General features: G+C 36.5%; 1 protein-coding gene across 1 annotated transcript; it reads left to right on the forward strand.

The window, feature by feature from the left end:
- Positions 1 to 864: 864 nt before the first annotated feature.
- On the forward strand, positions 865 to 8,884 carry LOC143553311 (uncharacterized). Its single transcript, XM_077043332.1, has 4 exons — positions 865 to 1,005; positions 6,393 to 7,073; positions 8,549 to 8,689; positions 8,768 to 8,884. Exons 1-4 carry the CDS (start codon positions 865 to 867, stop codon positions 8,882 to 8,884), a joined length of 1,080 nt encoding a protein of 359 aa, XP_076899447.1.
- The last annotated feature ends 11,230 nt before the right edge of the window (positions 8,885 to 20,114 follow it).

The following is a 20,114-nucleotide window of genomic DNA, read 5'->3' on the forward strand; positions in this document are numbered from 1 at the left end:
CTTCGTTCAAACGCCGGCTCATATTCCAAGTTTGATGAGAAGGCGGATGAATGCTATTTCGTTGGATACTCTTCCAACAAATGTGCATACCGGGTGTACAAAAAACTTCCAATGTTATTGAGGAATCATATAACGTTTATTGGCAAGAGCTTAACCTGACAGATGCTTACACGAGACCCAGCTGAATGTTTGATTATGATTATCTCAATGGTCAGTTTTGAGATTTGTATCCCACTCCTCCAAGTTTTGATTATCTCAAGCTTCTTATGCTTATGCTAATAGGGAAAAGCCAGAAAATGTCGAGCCTGCTGTTAACCTTTAAGCAGAACTGAGCGTTGTAAAATCTGTCTCTACATCTCCCTCTTTAAATGCAAATGTTGATCCGATTGCTGTTGAAGGTGTAGCTGTAAACAACGAAGCTCCTGTTACAACTTATGACAACACCGGTTCAAAAACTATTCTCACCATTGTTATTTCGTTCGGTCAAGATCTTTGGGACATCCCCATTATATTATGTCGGAGGTACCGAAACCCATATATCCCGTATTATATGATGATGAAGGAAATGAGTTGGAACCTACCGAACCATATCATGAAAATATGGTTCGTTAAACTGTTTACAAATCCATGTTGGATCTTCTAGCTCATGGGGGATATGTGTATAGAGGGGAGCTGCCTGGAAGGAAGTTTGGATTGTTTGTGGAGACGAAACTGTTAAGTGATGTTGAGGAATCCGGTGGCGGTGGTGACGGGGATGACAGTAATAGTGGTGATGCGCGTGGCGATGATGAGACCACAAAGACGGATACTGAGATCGAGGGGGAGCATTGAACAAAAAAGCTTCATGATCAACGGTTGGAAGCTATGAAGAGGAAGGCCGGCAGCAAGCCTTCTGCATGTGGTCCTTCTGCTGCTGTTGAAGACCCTGCAAGGCCCTTAAAGCGACTGAAGAAACTGGCTGACTCCCAGACGTTAACTCCTATGAAGATACCGACTTCATTTAAGGTAATCTTCACTTCAGTGCCTTCCATTCCGACCGAGACCCCAACCACACCTCAACCCAATCCCTACGTAGGAACAACCGAAGCCCTAACCCGGACCCTAGCTGCAATGAAAGAAAAACAATTACAAGTACCAAAAATGAAAACCAAAGCCAAAGCTAGAACCAAGACCAAATCCATTCCCTTAAACCTTCAGGACAAACCCATAACCTCTCCCGAACTCTCACATTCACATAGAGACCAACGATCTAGGGTTCCACCCTACCAAACCTATCTGAATCTACCACAACGCCATTCCATCCTTTATTCAACCTTGCACCTGCAACCACTACACAACCAACCCAAACATTATCCTCTCCTCCACCTATCCAAACCTTAGGATCCCCGACATTCGCCCAAGCGTCACCTATAAAACATCACTCACACTGGGATTCTACTTTCCTATCCTCACCCTCGACCCAAACCATACCCATATCTACAACTAAAAAATCGAAACTACCAGCTTACCTATAGTTGTTCCTTCAACTCTCCCAACCCAAACCATCACTATGCCCACACAAACAACCATTTAATCACACATTCAACTATCCTTACACCTACATTCATTTCCCAAGGAATGTCAAGGCAAACTGCAGTCTTCCAAGATCCTATCCTTGATAAGATAAAGGCACTTGAGGTCTCGCACAAATTAAGGGTCAAGCGGGAACATCATCTGATCCAGTTCGTCAAGGATCAGCAGAAAGTGAATGAGAAGGTGGTGAAGGATTAAGATGATTTGGCTGTTCTAGTGGCTAAGCTGGAGGAGAACCGGGAACTGGATAAAGCTTTAATCGGGAGTCAGATGCAATGGATCGAAAACCTCCACCACCGAGTTTACAGACAACAACAGTTGATTTCACGTGAATCTCTTCTGGGAGCTGAAAGACATGATGATAGATGTACATAGAAATATACATCTTTTCGGCATCAAATAATCTCTAAAAACTGTAATTTCTATCAAATAACATAGCATAAAAGGCTACTTATCATAATAAAACATAATTTCAGGTGAAACCAAGCCCCAAACAAAGAAAAAAGCAAAAAGACGAAGAAAAACAAAAGAAAACACAAGAAAACAAAGAAATACGCCCCCATGCCTCAAGAAACACGCCCCCATGCTTCTGAACACAAGAAAAGACAAAATTTGGAAGCGAAAGCACGGGGCCGTGCCTACCAAACACGGGGCCGTGAATGAGAACACAGAAAAGACAAAGAAGAATTAGCACATGTCACTAAAAACCACGGGGCCGTGCCTATCAACCACGGGGCCGTGGCCACCTTGCAAAAAAGACAAAACAAATCTCGCACATGTCATAAAAATGCACGGGGCGTGCCCACCAACCACGGGGCAATGCCTCACACTCCAGATTGCCTATAAATAGTGGCTCATGTTGCACTCATTTGGTGTGCCTTGAAAAGAGTTCTATCCGATTTTCACTTATAAAAACACACACTAACACTCACATTAAAGATCTAGTGAAGAGTTTGAAGGCTTGAAGGTCACCACCATCAACCATCATCATCAACCATCATTACCATCATTAAGAAGGAAGATTCATCTACAATTGGTTAGATTGTTCCAAGTTTAATCATGTATTTGTTATCATCATTCATCTTAATGTTTATCATCATGCTCATTATGAGCTAAACTCCTTTTACCATCTAAAATCTATGAAGAAGCTTTGTTTTACTTGATAATTAATCAAGACATATGATGTAGTCTAGTAAAGTACATGGTTATATTACAATTATCTTTTGATGAGAAATGTTTCACCATCTTAAATCACTAATTCAAAGTTGGTGGTTGTCAATTCTTTGGTTTGGGGGGCGGGGGTCAAATGGATATACATGGATATATAGTCATAATATGTATGAGTTAGTATCATATGTTCTAGGCCCAAAATCAGGGGGGGCACAGCCCATCCCTACCCTCTTGATGGTCCGCCTATGCAATCGACAACGAAGGATTGCCCACACCGGAGCACTGCCACCGCCAGACGATCACCGCCTATGATTCGTAGATCGAATCCGGCAACAATCGGCGGCGAGGTAACGACAACCGACGTTATAAACCCTAGATTTAACAGCCATTACTTCCCAACACTGGAGCACTTCCACAACCACACGATCGTTGCCTTCGGTTCGTAAATCGAACCCGATAACATAACAATCGGAGATAATGGAAACAATCGGTGGAAACGTAAAAGGAAGAAATCAAAGATTATGGTGATAATACGTGAAGAGAAGAACCAGATAGAAGAAACTTGTAGTTGTCAGAAGCACCGTCCAAAACAAACCATGAGAGAATGCCAACATTAACGCTGTAGGGGCTTGTACCACATGCTAAAAAATCTGTCTAGGTAGTACAGTAACAAATTGTGAGTACCACGGACCTTTACAATTAATATATATATAATATGGAAAGGAAGCTACCATGAATGCTTGTAGTGAGCCAATGGAAAAGCTTTGACTAAGTATTTCGTTATTTACCCATCGTTATTTACCCATTTCTTTTTGGTCACTAAAGTCACACGTACCATAGCTTCATGAGGATGGTGACGAACCCAACATTTTTTTTCGACCGTCGATCTTAAGTAACGAATCTGGTGTCGGCCATAGATAATCGGGGAGGGGGGTTGGGAAATAGTAATATACAAAATGGTAGATGAAATTTAACGCTGTCATCATCATCGTACTCAGTATATTCCACCAATCACAAAGATATGATAGTGTTTGAGGATGGTAAGATGTAGACAAACTTACCCATACCCTGATGCTTCCGGTGAGACCCCCGGCTCAATAGTAGTTTTGCATCAAGCCTTAGACATAAGACACGTAGCACTCAATCATCGGGACACCGACTAATTGGTGCATGTACCCTTGTCTTTCGGCTATTAACGCCACCACATGATGCCTAATCAACCTCCCGCCACTTTTAACGTTATTTTCATGAGATTAGTAAAATAACGTCAAAATTAGTGCAATTTCACTTTTACCCACCCGAGGGTTCACACATATGTACATTATATGTACGCACCGCAAGCAGGGCGTTGGTGATGATCTAGTGTAATTATGTAATTATACTATGTTGTAGTTATATTACACTATAATTACACTATGTTGTATATATATAACTACAGTATTTGATTATCATAATTAGCATGTTAATTTAATTTGTATTTGATCGGGACCCCCAAAAAGTAAACTATACCGTTTGATCTTGCATATTATGTACTAGGTCCCTTGGTGAGTGTAAATATGTATAGAATGAGTTAAGACTTTTGGTATTTTAAACACCCTTTTTCTTGGACTTCTATATACATGTTGTCAAGACATCGAACAAAGCTTTTTGACACAGTCTGTCAAATCATAAACCTCCAACAAGCATACATTTTGGCAAACCTAATCAATTTCCATCATGCAATGTAAAACTCAAGATTCCAAGGCTAAAAACTTTTTCAAAAGCGAGCTAAAGGAAGATGTGCTAAAGGTTGATGATTGATCGAGACGACACAGTCATCTTTGATAGAACAAACTAAAAGCGCGCTGATCATGGACCACCAATTTTTTCTTGCTTCTACATATATGATTGAAACTGACTTCAAGTAATTACCTAATGAAAATGGTTTTTGTTTGTTACAACTTAACCTAGATCGACTTTGTAGGTCTAGCTAGCTAGAACTTGGAATAAAAAGATATGGTGGGTAATGCAAGCTACTTCTTTTTGGTTTCTACAAGCTTTATTCTCTCATATCCCCTCATCACCCAATAAGTGTGGGTTGTAACAAATTTCTAAACTTTAGTGGCTACATATTCTTGAAAATCAATTGCCTAATTTCATAATTTTGTGGGTAATGCAAGCTACTTCTTTTTGGTTTCTACAAGCTTTATTCTCTCATATCCCCTCATCACCCAATAAGTGTGGGTTGTAACAAATTTTTAACCTTTAGTGGCTACATATTCTTGGAAATCAATTGCCTAATTTCATAATTTTTTTTATATTTGATATATACATATACTTTAGATACATATGATACGCCTATTGATTCAAAATTTAGGATCCTCTTATTTGAACCGGTTATACGAAGGCAAACGAGCCAGAAAAGGCTCTAGCATAAAAAGTGAAAAGCCTAACTTGGGCTATGAGTAAAGTTACAGGCCCCATAAGCATTGAAAAGAGGGTCTCGACGAGCTATAGACCGTTTGAATTGGTTTTCAAACCTAAATTCTATCAATTCTATCGAGCTTCATACCCTCACTAAAAATTTAACTCAGTTTTAACAGTTCCTTATCATTATATAAATGTTTGAATGTGCAAATCATTTATTATTTTAATTTACGTGTTTATTTAAGTTTTTAAGTTCTAGACTTGTAGCTGTTAAATTTAGAATCCATTATATTTTAAAGATTTATCACTTTACAATTTCGTACTCTCTCGGATATTTGTCACATTCATATGTACAATCAGATTATTTATAGCCTGAAAATTTCTATGGGTCAAGTGAAATTCAATGAAGTTGTTGGTTGACTGATTAGGTGCCACGCGGCCCACGCAAGCAAGACGATGCCAGATAGGACAAAACCACACTTGACATGGTCAGTGTGTGGCTAGGAGGAGTTCTAGGAGAATAAACACAATGTACAGACATTATTCATTATATAACCAAACCAACCTTCGAATCCTTAATTCACCAATCTAACGTACCTTTGTTCCATCTTACTCGTCTGTCTTTCTCTCTTTCTCTAGAAGCAAAATTTTCAGTTCTTTAAATTTTCTTGGAGCCTACACGAAAAGGTTTTCAGAAGTCGCAGGTTTTAATTCCGAATCATTGTTTCTCCAACAACTCTTTGTGTTAGAATATATTCCTTTAAATAATCTGGCCCGAAGAATGTGGCACGACCTCGTACACCCCCTTGGTCAACCTCATATGGTAAATCATTTGTTTATATAAAACGCTACGATAGAAGATACTAACCCTCCATGGTGGCGTGTCCTATATGGGTTGCCCGTCATTTTTGACATAGATTTTTAAGGTTTGTTAAGTTAGCGGTACGTCAATATCTATAAGAAAACTACGCTGCCCGCATGCCTAAATTCAATCATTTTACCAAACAAATTTAAAGCATGTCGTTTTCGAAGTTGTAATCACAAATATCTCTTCTTTTGGTATTCATATCTCTGTCACCATCGACAACGATGTTAGGTTTAAGTTATGGTATTAAAGTAGATACTTGATATTTAATCACACATGTATAGGAATAAAAAACATGAAGAGTCATGGTACAAAATTTTAAAATTATATGTTAACATTGTTTGTTAAAGTTTTTAATTATAATCTTTTGTGTCATTAGGAACATGCATCAAGCCCTTTGAGTGATCAAATATTGGAGTTTTGTGAATCAGATTTATTCAAGGAGACCATACAAAATTCAGATGTTACTTCTGTATCAAATTATTGTTATGAAGAACAATCATCCTACGCTAAAAACCTCTCTTTCCCTCCTGATATGATCAATTATGCTATGCCCGCAACCACCACTTCTGACTGTGGCGACGGTTACTTCACCGCCATGTTTGAAGAAAAAGCTTTAGAAAATGACATATCTACCCCTCTAGATTTCACAAACCTCCAACAATATTCTTTTAGTCATCAAGATGATCAATTTGACATATCTCTACTTGAAAACCAGATTTCGCGTATTCCACCGTACCCTCTTCCAAATGATCAGACCGATGTTGTCTCTATGATGGGATCGATGGGATGTGAAAACGACTACCTATCGATGCCACCTTCAAAGTGCATGCGGTTGAACAACCCTTCATCCCCTAGCAATTGTTTTCTTGATCATCCTTACCTTGCATCAAGAAACTCAAACCCCATCTTACCGATGGAAAGTTGTGGAATTTTCAATGGGAATATGTCCTTATCGAATGAGATTCAGGCTCATGAACTAGATTTTCGTGGCGATAATGATGGCATCTTCTGCTTGGATCCTCTCCCACGCCCTTATAATTCTAATGATCAACTCCAGGTAATAATCATGTTTCAGTCATGACTCGACGAGTATTTGGTTATGGGATTTATTTTAAAAAGGTTTACGGAATTACGGGTATGGGACCGGGTATGTATTAGGTGATCATACCTACCTGACTATATGAAACTTACATACCTGTATCTCCAAACAATACCCCTTAAATATTTTGTTTTTGTTTTTTTATCACCAGTAGCTAGCTCATTCACTAAATCATGTTTTTAACTTGAGTAATAAAGTTATATTTCAAACTAAAATTGGTAAGAAATGTATTTGAAAATCACAATCAGTAACTGTTAACAAACGATTATACCAATTAGCCGGCAAGCAATTAACCGACTGATACCCAACAGGTATTCGGCCTGAAGTGGGACTGAAACTACCAATACCTGTTGCAAACCGGTCCATTACCATCCGTACATTTTTTGTTGATCTTGTTTGAATTAAAGGTACTTAGTGATGAAAGCCAACATCTCGTTAACAATGGAGGTGGGTGTTGTAATCCGCCATTGGCACCTCTCGAAAACGCAAGTTTAGAATCTGAAAGCTTTAGAGTGCCTAACAAACTAACTAGCGAAGAATGAAAAGAGAAGATTCATAGATACATGAAGAAAAGAAATGAGAGAAACTTCAGCAAGAAGATCAAGGTACACGTACAATTCCAATCATCTTCTGCCTTTTCTAAAATGAAAATTCACTAAACTAGTCATGGTGTTGTAGAAACCACAATTGACTTTTACAAAAAATAAATCAAACAAGAAACAACTCTTGATGCGTGTATTCTAGCACAACAGCTTTTCATTATGGCATGATGGATTTTCATGCTGACCTAGCAGATCCGTATGTCACTAATAAAAAAAAATCTGATACAACCTTTTCAAGTTGCAACTTTTTAGAAAGAGTTGCACATGTAACAAAAACGTTGTATTAGGTCTAGTGTAACTCTGTTTGATACAACTGTTTTTGTAAAATAAAGGTTGTGTTAGGCTAAATTTTTATATTCGATCGCAACACATTAGATCAATAAATGGTGCAACTAAATCATATTGTTGCGTCACGGGGCATCAAGCTTATCTTTAGATGTTTTTTAAAATGTTTTTAATAATTAATTAGTAAGAATATTGTTTTCTTAATTTCTTTTAAGAACTTTTTATCTTTTTATAAAAATATTATTTATTTATTTAACTTTTTTGTAAATTTTATATACATATAGATAATAAAAAAAGAGATGGTAAAACAATACAAACAACAAAGATATAACGGTAGAAACAAATATCTATTACAAATATAAATATAAACTTAATTTTTTAAACTGATTCTTAAAAGAATAAAAGATAATAGTTTTCCTTGAAAAAGAAGTGAAATATATGAAAATTTAGTGAATAAACATTTGTCAACTTTTTGGATATATCAAGAACTCTAGTTACATGAATTAATCCATTTTCTAAAATCGTCTGACTACAATTTTCTTACAGTATGCGTGTCGCAAAACCCTAGCCGACAGCAGGCCTCGAGTAAGAGGAAGGTTTGCCAAGAATGAAGAATTCTTTGATCACCATAGAAACACTTGTAACACTCATGAAGAAGACACAGATGAAGATGTGAAGTCTATGCATGTAAGAACAAATATGATAAATAAAATAATTTTTGAAACTACAAATTCTTAAACTTTTTGTGTTATTATGAGCATGCAGGTGGTGGTGAAAGAAGAAGATCATGAAAATGAAAAGTTGGATTCATTGGATATATTTACACATATAAGTAGCTTGAATTCGTTCAGATACAATTACCCAATCCAATCATGGATTTGAATATATGCAGTACGGTTTTGCAGAAACTTGTACTAATGTTGAAATATAGGACGTGTACATATTTATATATGTAGCTAACCATTTATAATAATGGTCTCAAATTTGTTTAAACTCAGAATATTATTGTGGTAAATAGTAATTGAAGCTCTACAAAATAAAAGAAGCAAATATTGTTAAACATTTGAGAAGTGAATCAAAAAACCATATACGATATTGCATAAAACGTTTATGCTGTTGGAAGTAATTTCGGACTCCAAGTCATAAGTCGATGAACTTGAGGGACCCATGTTGACAAGCTAGTCATAGTTGGTTATGTTTCCTATTTATATTATGTTTCCTAATTGTATTGTAATTATAATAGGTAATATCTTGGATAACAAGTTAGGTTAGTCTATATAAGCATGTCATGGTTAGACATTATAGAGTGTGGTGGCACGAGATGTAACCGAGTTAGGGTTCATCTAGAGACACACACGAGATGTAACCTAGTTAGGGTTCATCTAGATGTAACAGAGTTACGGTTCATCAAGAGTCAAACCGAGTTAGGGTTTGAAGGTTTGTAATCAGTTTTTGAGTTAGATTTTCTGATTAATATAAATGAGGGTTATTCGTTTAGTTGGTGTTTGATTATCGATCTGGGACTTGAATTGGTATCAGAGCCAAGTACAAGAAATCAATAAGAAGAAGGCCTATCAAGTTTGGATCGGGCAATTGCGATTGAAGGTGCTCACGATCAAGACGGGTTGTGATCAAGCAGTTTTCGCGACTTGGGTTTTGACGTGGTGGTCAAGACGTGTTTACTGTATAGACAAAAGTTTGTTTGATCGAAGGTGTTCACTTGGGTTGTGCTCTATTTTGGCAGTTGGTCAAAGAAAAGGATATAGGGTTCCGTCACCAGTAAGTCGATCTGCTGTTACGGTTTATTAGATTTTCTAATTGTGTGGGTATTTGCTATTGTGATTAAAAATTAAAAAAGGTGTAAAAGGAAGAAAAGTCAAAAGATTAAAAGGTTATATTTGTTTCTTCTTGTTGTCAACGAGGAATTCAAATAAAAGGAAACAAGTTAATTTTTGGCTTTGTTTATTTATATTGGTTAAGCAAGCACGGTTTGACCATCGTCCACACTGACTGTAGTTATTCGAGTTGGAAAAGCGGGTTCAATTCAGAGTTTGTTTTTATATGGGTTAAACGAGTTAGGTTTTAACCAAGATTTGAGCAAGTGGGTTTGGTTCTGAAAAGTTGTTCGGAACGGAGTTGTTCGTATTTGTTCCAACGGAGTGGAGCAAGGGGTTGTGCGAGACAACTACGATCAATCTGAGCAATTCAGGTTGCATAAGAAATTTATCACCTGCGAGGGGTGTGTGATACCGGTGTGTTCCTTGAGTGATTTGGGTGGTGCGGTGTTATACTGGTGAAGAAGAAAACTATCAATCTGTGATAGATTGATCAGAGGAAGACCGATTGTGTAAAGCAATCAAGAACGAGACGAGAAGTCAGTTGTGTGAAGCAATCAAGTTTGTTGACTAAGGTTTTGATTTGTTGGATCGAACCGGGTGCTCACTAAGAAGATCAAGAGGATTGATGTTCGCTTGATTAGATGATCGGGATTGTAGCCAAAGGAGTGGTTATGCGAGTTCATACGACCGAGTGAGTGGTCGGGGACAAGGCCACAAAGGTAGTCGAGTTCGCGGTAGCCAAAGAACACATCTATGGATCAAGAAAAGTTCCGGGGAGATCAAGGCCAAGATAGTTGTGAAAACCGAGAAGATCAAGTTCATGAGTCAAATCAAACAGGGCAAAAAAGACGTGCTTGTAGTTGAAGAGCCACCTATTTCGAGTTAGAAATTAGGGGGTGATTGTTGGAAGTAATTTCGGACTCCAAGTCACAAGTCGGTGAACTTGAGGGACCAATGTTGACAAGCTAGTCATAGTTGGTTATGTTTCCTAGTTATGTTATGTTTCCTAATTGTATTGTAATTATAATAGGTAATATCTTGGGTAGCAAGTTCGGTTAGTCTATATAAGCATGTCATGGTTAGACATTATAGAGTGTGGGGGCACGAGATGTAACCGAGTTAGGGTTCATCTAGAGACACACACGGGATATAACCGAGTTAGGGTTCATCAAGAGTCAAACCGAGTTAGGGTTTGAAGGTTTGTAATCAGTTTTTGAGTTAGAATTTCTGATTAATATAAACGAGGGTTATTCGTTTAGTTGGTGTTTGATTATCGATCCGGGACTTGATATGCGACTCTTTTCATTAATAAGAAACAAGAACAAAGTACTTTTCTACTCTACTAGAAATAAACCTTTTGATGAGTTTATATAACACCCACAATTCTAATCCTACTCAAACTTGGAAACATAATTAAACTACACTTCTAATTAATTTAATAATAAATGAAATATAACTATGACACCAAGTTATTCAACTTGGTCTCTGAACTTTGGATATTCAGATCTTCCATACCACCCTTATACTTTTTGTATTAACCATTCGGGTCCTTCAAGTTGGTGTTGCTCCAAATTTTACACTCCATCTCAATACCAACTTCAATTGTTCCCCCAAGATCTGTAAAGCTCGCACCTCTTTGAGCTTGATCCTTGGATTCAGCCTTTTCACTCTACGTTCAGGCTTCTTTTTCCTGGTTACAAATGAGCTAGTTTCGAGATTACCACTGTTTAGAACTGCATCACCCAATTTTAGATAGGAAACAACTTTTGATGTCTCAACTTCATGACCAACTATCATGGTACTTAAAATAATTTTTCCATTCCCACTCGATGTATGCTCCCTCTCGAACTCAACTCCTTTATTCGTTCGTTCATTCAGATACCCGAACTTTGCATGAACCTCATGCAAACTCCAACGTCAACCTTGTTGGTTTGTTGATCTTCAGCGTTTTCTATTCCACCATGAAAACCCATAACAAGAGACAGAACTACCTCCTCGTGCACTTCATCCAACACGGTTTCTTTCTCGTCTTGTTCGGTTACTGTCACGGTTACGGTTACGTCTTGATCAACCGTATTTTCTTCTTCAACCACGATTTCCTCATCATCTTGATTCAAAATAACAACAGATGATTCCAAGGTTACCTTCAATTGATTCGAATCTGGCACTGCTTCCGAAGTTTTCCACCAACAGGAGCCTACTTCAAACCATTCATCTATCAGGTTCGGTTTGAATTCGGTGTCAACTGCGTATTTTTCTTGAACCTCGGCTATATTAGCCTCCACATCCCACGGTTCTTTTTCTTTAACCACAACTGCATTACCTTCCTCCCTAAGCTCTCGACAATACCTTGCCATATGCCCTTTTTGTCCACAGTTATGGCACCTAAAAGAAAATTTCTTTGGTTGGTCCCTTGATTCCTTGTCTCGGTTCTCTTCGTTTGATGAATCTTCTTCAAAGTTGCCAACCCAGCCTTGCCGGTTTTATTCTCTCTTCTTCGATTGGTGACATTTCTCGTTTTCCCAGTACTTACCCTTGCCTTTCTCACAATTACGGTTATGATTTTTACTAAACCGATGCTTCTCCTTTCTTCCGACATACAAGGCTTCGCTCTCGGTTTTAAACGACACACCGGCTAAATGTTTTGCTAAGGCTTCTTGTCCGGCAAAAATATTCTCGAACTCGGTAATACTCGGTTGGGCCGCCCACCTTTGAATAGCGGTACCAAAACTACGATACTCTGGCCTTAATCCGTGGATGGGTATCCGCTTCATACGAGCATCGCTAACCCGAGACTGTGGATCGATTTCTCCAATCTCGCGGCATAGAATCTTGACTTTGCAAAAATATTGTTTGATCGGAAGATCTCATTGGGAAAACGCCATCAACTCACCTTCGACTAGTTGCAATCGGGCATTGTTCTTCTTCGTGAATAAGGTCTCTAGCGTATGCCACGCTTGCTTTGGGTATTCGAGATCTTGAAGGTGATCAAGAACATCATCATTGACCGTTGTCTTGATGATAAACATCGCCGACCCGCTTTCACCTGCCACTTTCCGATACTCGTTAATATCGTTCGTGGGTTGTCTCGTCTCGGCACCGTTCGTTACCTGCCAAAGATCTTGACCTTAAAGATACGGTCTGATACATGTCGACCATTGGTTGTAGTTATTTTGGTTAAGTTTCTTGATTCCTCCCGCAACTTGAAATTCTGCCATTGTTTTTGGATTTCTTGATTGCTCAGCTAACACCAATTGCAAAGATGACGGATATATTGTACTCAAATACAAACCCACACAATTGAGTTATATTAAGTGATGTTTGTTGTAGTTTTAAACAAATATGTAGTAGTAAAAGAAACAATAAAATTGCTTGCAACCTCCTGTTGACTTTTGGAAGGTGTTTGAGAATATTCAACCGACTTTATTCTAATATTTATGTAAATCTTCGTAGAGACTTTATTTTCCTTTATTGCTTTACGAACTTTCTTGATCGATATTTCTTCTTCTTTCTTTTGCTCGATCAAACAAACAACCAGGACGGGCCGACCTCTACTCACTTCAGGATACCTTTGAAGATGGCTCTCAATCAAATCTTTAAGTAGCCTCCGCTTTTCTTCCAGTAGCGATCTTGAATCGTTTCTTGCATGTGATCGGTTTCCTGGCTTATTATGCCTTTGATTGGAAATTACTACTTCAATCAAGACTTGTCGTCGATAAAAAAACATGAGCCTGGATTGTTAGACTCTGATACCACTTGTTAAACCTTAGACAAGTGAATCAAGAACACCAAACACGCTATTGTATAAAACGTTTATACGGCATTTTTCATTAATAAGAAACAAGAACAAAATACTTTTATACTCTACAAGAAATAAACCTTTTGATGAGTTATATAACACCCACAATTCTAATCATGTTCAAACTAGGAAACATAATTAAATTACAATTCTAATTTGTTTAATAATAAATAAAATATAACTATGACACCAAGTTATTCAACTTTGTCCCTGAACTTTGGATCTCCACCAAATCGTCCATTGAGATCTTCTGTACCACCCTTATACTTTTCGTATTAACCGTTCGGGTCCTTCAAGTTGGTGTTGCTCCAAGTTTTACAAATACTTTAGTTGAGAATATAACAGTACTATTTTACTCGATCGGTATATACTAATAAAATATTAGTTAACCAACGCTTAAATAATAGTTACAAGTTTACAATCCTTAAATAATTTTTAACGACGTTTGATATTACCCCCATTAATTGAATGAGTATTTCTGAAATAGATCAATGTCAACCGTTCATGCTGATTTTGACGTTTCAGACATACCTTATCCAGAAACACCATTAATGAGAAACCCACCAATGTGGAAAATCATCCTTGATCAGTCATGTTTTAAACCTAAAACAATAATATTTCAAGTCTTAACCATCATCTGATGCTATTAACCCATATTACCCTTTTATTAAGAGGAAGAATGTCAAATCCGTGAACACAGTCGATTTCCAAAAATATCATAATAATCTTATACAGAAATAAAACCTTAATCTTTATGACATCTTGATGTTAGTCACGTACTTCTACAACATTTTCTTATGACAATTAATTCCCAAATTAAGTTTACAACACTGAAGCACTACATCGGCAAGATGGGAGAATGACTTAATTTTAAAAGCATTCTCAGCAGCTCTTCTATAATTATGTGAGTGAAATCTTTAAATTATTTTAAAGGGTTGTAAGTGGTTGTGAGTTGATAAAAGAAACTTTTTAAAAAGATGAGTAAATTTAGAAGAATACTGTTCATCCTTATTTTGTATTTTAATATATTTGAAAGTGGTTGTGAGTGGAGGAGAAAGAAAAAATAACGATAAATATGCAAAAAATATTATTTAACTGTATATTAGAGAATATAATGTTCATACTATATTTATTGAGATACAGATAAAAAAAAACTGCTGACAAAGCTTTAAGATAATAAATACTATAATGAGAGGAAATCAGTGTAGGAATATATGGTCATGAGCTGACCTTATTTATTTTCATCTTCACCAAAGGTCAAGAATATTCAACTGAACTGTTACCAATTATTAATCTCTACAAAATTACAAAGAACTAAATAGATACAATAGTTGCTTATATTGCATGGAAAATGTTAAAATATAAAGAGAGATAAAAATTAGAAGTGTGATAAGGGTTTATGGTCTAAAAAACCCTTAAAAAATCATAACTTAAAATATAAATAAAAAATGAAAAAAAGTAAAAAAATACTAAAATGTTTCCCATGTATTTCTTAATAAAAAAAGGACAAAAAGACAATGTCGAGAAAAAAATACACAACGACCAAACTAAACAAAAAACACAATGATAAATAAAAAAAAGATCGTAAAATATAACACATGGTTGATTAATATAACAAAATATCAAGAAAAAAAGACACATCGTTAAGGAAAAAGACATAATCAATGACGAAAAAAATACAATAATAAATAAAAGGGAAAATCCCCACAGTGTCTATTTTTCTCAACCATATCAAGCTTTTGTCCATTTGACCAATGTGTTCCCAAAGTGTCCACACACAAATCAGTCGGATCCTGAACTATTTCGCGTCAGATGAGGTTTTTCTAAGCAAGCAGGTGATCACCATGCGTACCAGATATCGTTGATAAGCCAGAAAAGTGAAGAATATAAACAGGGGCGACGGAAATTGCTGGTTGATGTCCCGCCGTCTGACAACATTGTTATCGTCGGCTGACGATATTTTTTAATTGAAGCAAAAGGTATAATCTGATGCTAACTTAAATAATGAAAGCAAGCTGATCGCGACTAATTCTTTTGGAGGTCGAAAATTTGGGATGATGACTTGGTCGTAAAAGCAGATGAGAATTTTCAGGTGTTAAATTGAAGATGATAACTATTTTATTTTATTATATTTTTGTAAATGTCATGGGATGGAACATAGTTTTTTGAAAACCACTTGTAACATTTACAACTAATAAATTTGAATACAAATAAATAAATTGTTTACATAATGAGATATGTTAAAACTGCATTTTGTTTTAGTTAAAAATCAAAATCACATTTTACATATTAAAAAAAATGATAAATGGGTTAAGTAAAAAACCAGCCATTCATCCAACTATTCCTCTTCTCTCTCCCGGAATAATCTAACGCCCTTCCTTTCTTTATGTCTCGTACCGGAAAATTTGGCAGCAACTTTAAGATTTCGATGACCACCTAGGTTGGGTGGGAAAAAGGAAGCGGCTCCGACTGAATTATAAAACCCACCGCCACCATCGACAACTGTGGCAAACCGGTGTTGACGCAAGTAACATGTAACTATGAAACGTCACTCCTAAGAAACGTCATCAAGCCAGGATGTTAGACATGTGGCCGTTCTTTATTGGTCCAAAAAACGTCGGCCACCATGAATAAATCGTCATTGACGCCGGAGTTAAGGGGACATTCTAGGAACTTTTCATACGTGGGACATTTATTTGAATTTGCTCACTAAAATAGACATTTTGGGGATTTCCCCTCAATAAAAAGACACGGCGTTCTTTTTTTCTCAACATTGTCTTTTTTTAGAACAAGGAAGACAGATGAAGCATTTTAGATTTTTTAGTTTTTTTTTTTAAATTTTGAGTTATGCTTTTTTTTATTATCTTTTTTGAGATGTTTTTGGACAACAAATCCTTCTCATAATTTTCATTTTTTATCCATATTTGTAGAATAACTTACCACATTATCATAAACACAATATTTTAGGTAACTTTGTAGAATAATAATAAGTTTTCAAAAACGTTTCAATCAAATCATTCAACTTTTATATTATATCTAAGTTAATATGTTTTTTTTTTATCATTTTTTTATTTCAATGAGAAAGTATTTTCATATATTTTTAAGTAGATGTGGAATTATGACGTGGATTGTATTTTTTGCTTTTAACATAATTAATGTTATTTTTATTTTTTTAAATATAACTACATATATTGCAAATTTCGATCCACACATTTTCTCCTGCATTCTCTTTTGGCGCATAAAAAATTCTTATGAGGCACGATTTGAAGATTTAGTGTCCTGATTTTGACAAAAATTGCACGAGTAACCTAATTAAAACACTTTTAAAACTTTTTTACGTACTATTATGTGACATTTTTCCTTTTAAAAGTTACAATCAGATTTTTTTGGGAATCATATGTTGAAAACAATCAATTAAACATGACAATAAAAATAACAATGATAAATATAACTCTCATTTAAACCTCAATCATGGATCCATATTATGCAGGATTCGAACATCGAATCTAAAACTCATTTGTTTACAACACGAGCCAGCTCATGATTGGCTTGGTTTTGAATCGAGCAAATCCAAGCGAGCTACGAGCAACGAGTATTTTAGAAAACCGTGATTCGGTTTTCAAAGGGTTCATATTTACCAATAGAGGGGCATCATGCATGTTGAAACCAGCTTGTGATCCGAAACCAGTTCTTATACTGACATGTCCCACTTGTTTGAATTCGGTTTGAGATATAATATTTCCATTGGGGATCAATTATAATCAAACTGAACTTGATTAAAACTTGTTTCAAACCAAACATGATTATATTTTTTATAAACCAATTTCTAATCCTAAACGCTTTGAACCGATCCTTGTTTTACTTTTTTCGACTCGATCTGGGCTGCTTTAAAAACCAACTTGGTTTGATCCAAAAACCATTTTGTGCACCAATACTTAAAACAAGCCTATGGCCCAAACTATTTGGGCCGCTAAATTATGCAGTGCCCTCGTTTTGTTCATTAGTGTTTTGTATTTGCCTGTTCTATTCACGATGTAATTTGCTAGTTTATGGTTTTTTTAATGTATGTTTGGGTCTGAGGCCATGTATTTAAAGCCCATTGGGCCAATATAATGAATGCCTAGTACGACATGCCTTCACCTATATAAGGTGAAGCATGCACATACTAGACATAACCTTTTTGCAAATTCACAACACTATCCATCTACCAACTCTTTCACTACTCCTTCTTTCTTTCCATTTTGGGTTATAAAGAACACCAACAAGATCCGAGATCTCGGTTTCATACTAGTGTTTTCGGCTAGCTAGTAAGTGAGATTGATTTAAGAACTTTGTTGTTTGATATGTATTTAGGACCTACAATTGGTAACACAGCTTTCGGCTATACCAGTTGTAGTTATTGGGTCACAGCATTGGGTTTTGGTCTTGTTTATGTGTTTAAGACTTGTTTTCAAGTGTTGAAGTGGGTTTTAGGGTTCACTTGTAGTTGTAGTTGTGTTTACATGCTTAAAATAAGTGTGTTAAAAGTTTTCAGGTCTTAGAAAGTGTGTTCTTTCATGAAAGTGTTTGAATTCAAAAAGTGTGTCTGGATAAGCTTGGAGGTTGTATTTGAAGTTTGTTGAAGTGTTTATCGGGTTATTTGGTGATTAATCGAGTTTCCTAAAATGGCAAAAAGTGTACTTGTCTGAAAATCCATGCATAAAGTGAAAAATGGTACTTTCTGAAAACCAATCGAATCGAGTCTTAAACCATTCGAATCAAGTTTACAATCCGATAGAATCAAGATTAGAAACCTACCGAATCGAGATTTGAAACCATTCGAATCGAATCACAAACAAATTGAATCGAGTTTCTATTCCATTCGATTCATTTACAAATTTGATTCAATTCAAAATTCTATTCGATTAAAAGTTCTATTCGATTCGATCCGTTTACAACTCGATTCGACTCATCACAAACTTGACTCGTTTGTACTTAGAGCTTCTAGACAGAAACTGTTTCATTCCAAACTTGTTTAAGAAGATGGCAAACGATCCCGAGATGTTGAAAAGTTTCCTAATGTAGGAAAATGAGGCTGGAACCACCACAAAACCTCCAAAGTTGATGTCTTTTGAAAGTAATTTTGATAATATTAATTGGAGGTTCAAGAACTACATAAGAATGACCGACTATGCTTTCCTCATATCCATTGAGAACGGTCCTCACAAGCCTACAACCATGACACCTGAAGGACCTGTTGCTCCTCCAGAAGGTTATGTGATGGTGATAAGAAACTGGTTCTTGAAAATGAAAAGGCTTATGGTATGTTGAGAGTGTGTCTATCTGTTGTAGCTCAAACATTAAGACAACACACCACTGCCAAAAGACTTTGAGATGCCTTGGTTGAGAATTTGAAGGCAATTTGAAGATGAGGAATTCAGAATGGAAATGTTAAAAGGAGAATTCAACATGTTCAACCATGTTCTAGGAGAGACTGTTGGAAATCTCATTGGAAGATTTGAGAAGTTGATTACCAAGATGAATAGTGCCAGAATCAACAATGACCTGTCAGAGATTAACTACAAGCTGCTGAATTTACTACCATACACTTGGAATAGCAGTGTCATTACCATCAAGAGAATAACCAATCTGAGTGTTATTTCTCTACAAGACTTGATCTCCACCATTAAGTGTATTGAAATGGATGACAAACTTAGGTTGAACAATCATGTTAGCTCTCTGAATTAAGCTGGGATTTCTACAGGTTCAGGAGTTAGCTCCGCTTTCCTTAGTCAACCACATCCAACCGTTCATCCCGTCAATGGGTTTAAGTTGTACAATTCTCTCAATGATAGAAACAAAGCCTTCAAGAGTTCAGCAAGTCAGCCAGCTTCATCTAACTCAAGTTCGTTCCAAGATGCTGTTAACAAAGCCGTTGAACAAGCTCTCAAGGCTCAAGGGATACACAAGTCTGGAAACAACAAAATCGGCAGTTCAAATCAGTCTGCTTCAGTTGATGATTGTAACATTGCACTCTATCACGCCTGTATGGCTAGCCATGAAGAATTGCTGCAAGGAAATCTATTACCTCCGTCCTTTCAACAAGGCGATATTCTTGACACCAACTAAAAGGACCTAGAGAAGATGGACATCAGGTACCATATGGCCATGACAGTTCACAAGACCACAGACTTTTATGAAGAAATACGGGAAAAGCAACTTCAGAGACTCCAATAGCAATAGTATCGAGTTTGATAGGGATCAGATTGGTTGCTACAATTGCAACTAACTATGACACTTTGCAAGAGAATGCACCGATCATCAAAACCTGCAAATGACATCAAGATCACTGAAGTCTCTGACAGTGAAGGGGGAAAGAGAAATGATAAGAGGCAATAGGTCAAAATTCAGGTCAAAGGGTTCCACGTATCAGTCAAGGAAGCTCCAACAAAGAGAACTCAAGCTCAAGCACCAAAGCCCTTATCACTCAGTCTGC

This window comes from Bidens hawaiensis, unplaced genomic scaffold, assembly GCF_021521415.1.
Source record: "Bidens hawaiensis isolate Kalapana, Puna unplaced genomic scaffold, B.hawaiensis_p1.1 tig00017165_1, whole genome shotgun sequence".
In the NCBI taxonomy this organism is placed as follows: domain Eukaryota; kingdom Viridiplantae; phylum Streptophyta; class Magnoliopsida; order Asterales; family Asteraceae; genus Bidens; species Bidens hawaiensis.